Source organism: Stegastes partitus, unplaced genomic scaffold (assembly GCF_000690725.1).
Source record: "Stegastes partitus isolate 25-593 unplaced genomic scaffold, Stegastes_partitus-1.0.2 Scaffold2026, whole genome shotgun sequence".
NCBI lineage: Eukaryota > Metazoa > Chordata > Actinopteri > Pomacentridae > Stegastes > Stegastes partitus.
Window position 1 is genome coordinate 15,141 of NW_007579757.1, and position 5,692 is coordinate 20,832.

General features: G+C 44.7%; 1 protein-coding gene across 1 annotated transcript in view; it reads right to left on the reverse strand.

The window, feature by feature from the left end:
• arhgap36 (Rho GTPase activating protein 36) overlaps positions 1 to 5,692 on the reverse strand; it is a 67,156-nt gene that overhangs the window by 14,898 nt on the left and 46,566 nt on the right. The window contains exon 3 of the mRNA XM_008303527.1: positions 4,641 to 4,709. Coding sequence (XP_008301749.1) covers positions 4,641 to 4,709 — 69 coding nt within the window. The remainder of the gene's footprint in view (positions 1 to 4,640; positions 4,710 to 5,692) is intronic.

Below are 5,692 nucleotides of genomic sequence, written 5' to 3' on the forward strand. Positions count from 1 at the left end.
TTCTTGGCCAAAACAAAAACTTATTTTAACCATGATGCAGTGAAAGAAAGCAGTAAGAGGCAGGTGAATACTTCTTATAAGTACTGCATAGATTTCTGTCAAACAAGGCACCACGGACTCATTGCCTTGACTGTTCGAGGATCGATCGCGCTTATTGAACTTCCCCAAAGGCGCATGTGAGACAGGAATAACCATTACGACCATTAGTTAACATTCCTATAGCCTGGCGTGCCTCTGCAGGAATTTTCCCTTTGGGTGCCTCAACAGCTGTAATGAGCTAGTTTACCTCTAATCAGCATCACAGGCTGTTTGCCTTCCTCCTAACTTTATTTCAGTGCATACATTCAACGCTGTTCATCCTTCTGTCGGCTACTGAAGGAGGAATTTATGCTCAACAACACTCACCATCCAAAGGAACACAACGATCCCTGCCCACAACAACAGGCCGGATCCATTCAACAAATACGTGTCCTACACGTCTCACTAAAGGCCTGTTTGATGGGTAAGTCCAGGCTTATTCCTCAGTCCTGACGTCTGCTGGCAGGAGCAGCCGAGCTGACCGGTCCGTGCTGCCGCCTCCTGACATTTGGCCACGTTTGCTGGCATTAAAAGCCAACTATGACGGCGTTAGCTGCTTGTACTGGAGGCGTTTGCTTGTTTAAAGTAAGCACTTGAGGATTTAATGGTTGACAGGCAGCCAAGCTAACGGGACATTTACATATCAAAGAGGTTTGAGGCTTTGCAGATACGGGGCTATAAAAAATGCAACAGCTTTTTTTTTTTAAAAATCGTTTTTTGCGTTCTAATAAAAAAAAAAAAAAAAACTGTCCAGCAACCACAGCCAGCGTCCAGTGAGGAACGTTTCTACTGAACCTTTTACAGAGTTTACATTCTACAGTTGGTTTAAAAGGTGATTTTGATTTGAAATTTGTATTATTTTCAAGCAGCAGTGCAGGACGCCCCCTTGTTGAAACGTTTAATCTTAAGTGTGATAAACTGGGTGCATTTATGTATTATTTCACTTACTTTTTACTGTCTATTGCTTTCAATTATTCAATATTATTTTTCGACTACACTTAGCCGTTACTCTTCTCCTTTAATCTCTGCTAAAGCTTGCAAATAAAACACAGAAACGTATCCTTGTAGTGTGAGATCCTCGTGCAGTATTCCTACATGAACCTTTAAATTTACACTAGAAATGTCCCGATCGAGTTTATTTGCCTCCGATCCGATCTGGGTCATTTCCTATTTAGCATCGAGGTCAGAACAGGTCGGGGATGGTGTACGTAGGAGGCAGTTGGACGGACTAAGAAAAGATTGCGGCATAGCATCCTGGTGGCTTGGAAGCAGCTCAAGACTTTTCCAGGTATGACGAGGTTCGTGCAGAGGCGGAGCTAGCTCGCTTCAGCAGAACGGTGGGCAAAGCATGGAGCCCGGACCAAGCACGATCATCCGAAGGGCTGCCAATTCACCTGAGCAGAACTTTGGAGGCCGAAACACATCACCTCAAGTTCTTGGTCCACTCGGCGTACGACTTCCTCCCGAGTCTGGCTAATCTGTTCAGCTGAGGCCTGGCCGACTCACCTGCTCACCAACGCTGCCAGAGAAGAGGATCACTGGAGCACATCCTCTGCTGCTGTCCGAAAGCTTTGGGCGAGGGGCGGTATCGTTGGCGCCGCGACCGAGCGTCGCAAACACCATCTGGCGTCAGCTGCAGCTAGCAGCAAGAGGGCCGCCATTACTTTTGTTTCAGTAGGAGAAAAGCCTGAACCCCAGACAACTGAGGTTCCTGGACACCATCGCAGCCAAACACAATCTCTGTGAGACTGGATGGAGGAAGCCCAAAGAAAAGAAGAGGGCCAAGTATGCCAACCTGAGGCTAGAAAGGCTAGAAGGCCTGCTGTGATGTACAATGGCTCCATAAGCTCTAAAATGCGGAGAAAACCTATATTCTCTGTCAAAAAATGCATCGTAGATTAGCTGTAGTACCTGGTTGTGCCACCAGGTGGAGCCTCTTACTGTTAGCTCATACTGTAGCAACCAGAGGAGGCCATCACACTGACAACAGGCAGTAAGAATCGTAGGGGTTTCGCTAACAATGGGCACCATGACACGGTTTCTGTGACGCTTAATGACCTCCGACCAGAGCTCATGAGTTTAGGCAAACTGGATTCAATAAGGGCAGTGTTTCTACGTCACAGTGATCAGTGCAACTGAAACAGCAATATCATACATCCACTGCACCCGGTGGGTATTGATTACTAATGTAAACGCTCAAGAAATGCCTTCAGAATAACCATCACTAGAGTCCTGCCACAGTTTGTGCTCTCCCTTCACGACACCTGACTGACAGCAGGCGTAAACAACGAACCAGGCTTCGGGTGAAACCAATACCGATCAATTAAAAATGTCTGATCGGTGACACTGGACTGGGCAATCCCTAGTTTAAATAAGATGGACTTGAAAGGGCAAGAAAACCTTTATCAATAAAACATGAAACATATTTTTACTGGTAAAATATGACAGAAAATACAGCAAAAAGAAAACTTTTCACTGTTAGCTAGACATTCTCTCTGGGTTTTTTGTTGAATCCCCAAAAATGGACAAATAGGTTTGAAATGCAAATTTTATAAAAGCCGTTCTGATTCATGGGTTTTGTGTCCGACTACAAACATCTGTAAAACATCACATCTTGACAGCTGGGAGGCAAATCTTTTCAGGTGTACCACAAACATCCATTAACTTTCTCGAACGTTCTGTTTGTTTGTTGATCGGCCTCGTTGGCACGATCGGCACATAGCAGTCTGTGGACGTGGCCTGTGTGAAAACAAACACTGAAACTCAGGGAAACAGCTGTTTGTGTTAAAACCTTATTGTTCAGGAATTCAGCTGCTTTCCTAATAGAGTGTTTCTGGTCCTCAGGTCTGTTCCTGGAAGACCCACTCGGATATATTTAGACGCAGCTCAACACTCACTTCTGTTATTCTTTCGTCACATCAGCAGCTGGACGATAATATTGGTCCTCTGGGCTTCAGACTGTAAAGGATGTGTTTGTTTAACACCGGCTGTCCTCTGAGTAAACCCCGCTGCTTACAGCTAGTGTGGAAATTAGATAAAAACCACCTACTCACCATTTACCTCACGGCGACTCCCAGCAGATTACAGTTTCACTCTGTAAGCCTGCTGCATGTAATGTGCTACCTGCTGACCTCTGAAGGCCACAGAGTCGTGGCTTCGCTAGTGGAGGAGCAGCGCCAGCGGGAGCAGCGCCAGGTCCCAATGTTCTGTGTTTTCATTAGCAGGGTTAGCAGCAGCTAAGTCCCTGTGTGTAAGAGGCTGGAGGCAGGATTTAAAGGGCTGCACAGACTGCCTGGGAATGTGTGTTGTGTGTTTTGGCTCGTATCTCGGCCCGCTGCGATAATCACCTGAGAATAGAGAACATCTCTTTATGAGAGGTTGGGGTCAGATTGGCAGACGATTGGCCACAAGGCTTTACAGAGAGAGAGAGAGAGAGAGGAAGCAGAGGGAGGTAAATAACAAGCAAAGAATGCAAACAGAGATAAATGAATGCTGCGTAGTGCAAACAGCCTCTGTTCACGTGTGATGCAACCATCACCAATACTTGAGCCTCAGGAAATGAAAACTGATTCACAGCAATTAAAGCACAACACGGCGTCTGGAACAGGACCAAGGACGTGCATCATGATTACAAACATCACGACTGACCTGCGGTGCATCAAACTCATGTCTAGTTTCAGTCGGGTCCGTGCAGACTTTCTGCATCACGAGACCCGACATGGAATCCATCAATCGGCCTGAACGTGACGTCAGACAGGACGTGGCTCCAGTTCAACCTCAAACCATTCACAAGATCCAAGTCCTCTGTGGCGTTCTACACTGCTGTTGTCCATCAAAACAAAGGTTATAAAAAAAGGTCTGGAGCTCATGAGGTTGTCACTGACAAACTGTTCAACTCCTCCACTTTCTGCAGGAAGCGACAGTAAAACACTGGACGCATTATTATCAATATCACTGGACCATTACTGCTCATTAGATTGTGCATCAAGTGTGACATTTCATTTCATATTTAAGTTTCAGGTGCAACACAAACTTTCATGACATTTTTTCCATAATCATGTACCTTTATTATTTACTCGCCTATTTCAGTAGTTTCAGGATTGTATCATACTTATATCTGATTGCTTTTTCATTTTTAGGCATCTTATTATTATAGTTTAAACTTATCCTACATTGTTTAAAGTACTCCTGATACTTGCAGTAATCTGAGTATTAGCATCCTGCGCTGTTGTGGTGTGACTCAGCCTGACTGTGGGGATCCTGGTGGGAGTTTGAGTTCAGTCATCACTCGGTTTATATTAGAACGACGGCAGAAACAACGACGCTCAGGTTTGACTCAGTGTGCAGCTCTCAGGCTTTTATAAACACAGTATCTCAGACTGTTAGTGGTGAGTTCTGTCGAAGCCGCCGGACGTCAGCGAGGCCACGCCGCTCCGGTGGACAGACGGGACTTTGTTTGCGATGAAAACATTTACAGCATCGACCACATCCACAGTTTATCACAGGAGACCAACTGTGGCCGCAGACGTGTTGAACCACTTCTGTGTGTCTCATGAACTCACCTCGCTCTTTCTTTTCCTTTGAGAAGGAGTCAAACTTCCTGCGCAGAGATTTTCTCCGTTTGCGTATTTCTGTAAGACAAAAAAACAACAAAAAGCCACAGTGAACACATGGTGGAGGCCGTGGACCGTCTAGTCTGTCATTCATCATCGCTGAGGTGCACCAACATTCATCTGTGCATAAAACAAATTACACTTGGCCTTCAATCAGCTCCAAATTAACTTAATGAGCTCATCCGTGGATTTCCAAACCGCCAGTTCAGACGGTCCTCAGTACGACCCTCTTCCCTTTCCTCCCTCTTTAACTCTTGTGCACGTCTTCCTCACGTCTAACAATAGAGCAGCACATTTCAACAGACAAAACCTTGTCTGTTTGTTTGACTTGCCCGTGTTGAGTAAAGACTGCACAGCCGTCGACATGAAAAACAAACACCGATGGATGTACTGTGAGGAAATGCAGAGAAAAAGTCTAATGTGTTGTGAAAAAGTACATTTAGGAGCATCATGCACAAAAAAAATTATCACAAATCCTCTGATCCGCATCAGAGTTACACCATTTATCAGAGCGAGAAACTGCAAAAACAGGGAAAAACAAAGTCTGAATTTCAACTTTCAAACTGCCCTTGAAATAAAAGTGTGTGATGGAGATCTGTTGGGAAAATTAACCAAATATGAGCTTAAATCTGGATGTTTAAAGTCACTTTATTCTACATGTCGTTCTTGCTTGCACCAGTTTTTGTTAAAGATAAAAACAGAAAAAGATCACGTGAATGTTTTTGGTTGAACTGCAGGCTGTGCAGAGAAGTACGGAAATAAAAAAATAAACCTACTGGATCAATAAAAAATAAATGCAGCATGGCTCAGAAACAGTGAGCAGAGGAGCCAGTTGTTGAAGACACATCCAGCTGATGGTGGAACATCTTTCTACATGATGGTGGAACATCTTTCTACATCTGATGGTGGAACATCTTTCTACAGCTGATGGTGGAACATCTTTCTACATCTGATGGTGGAACATCTTTCTACAGCTGATGGTGGGACATCTTTCTACATCT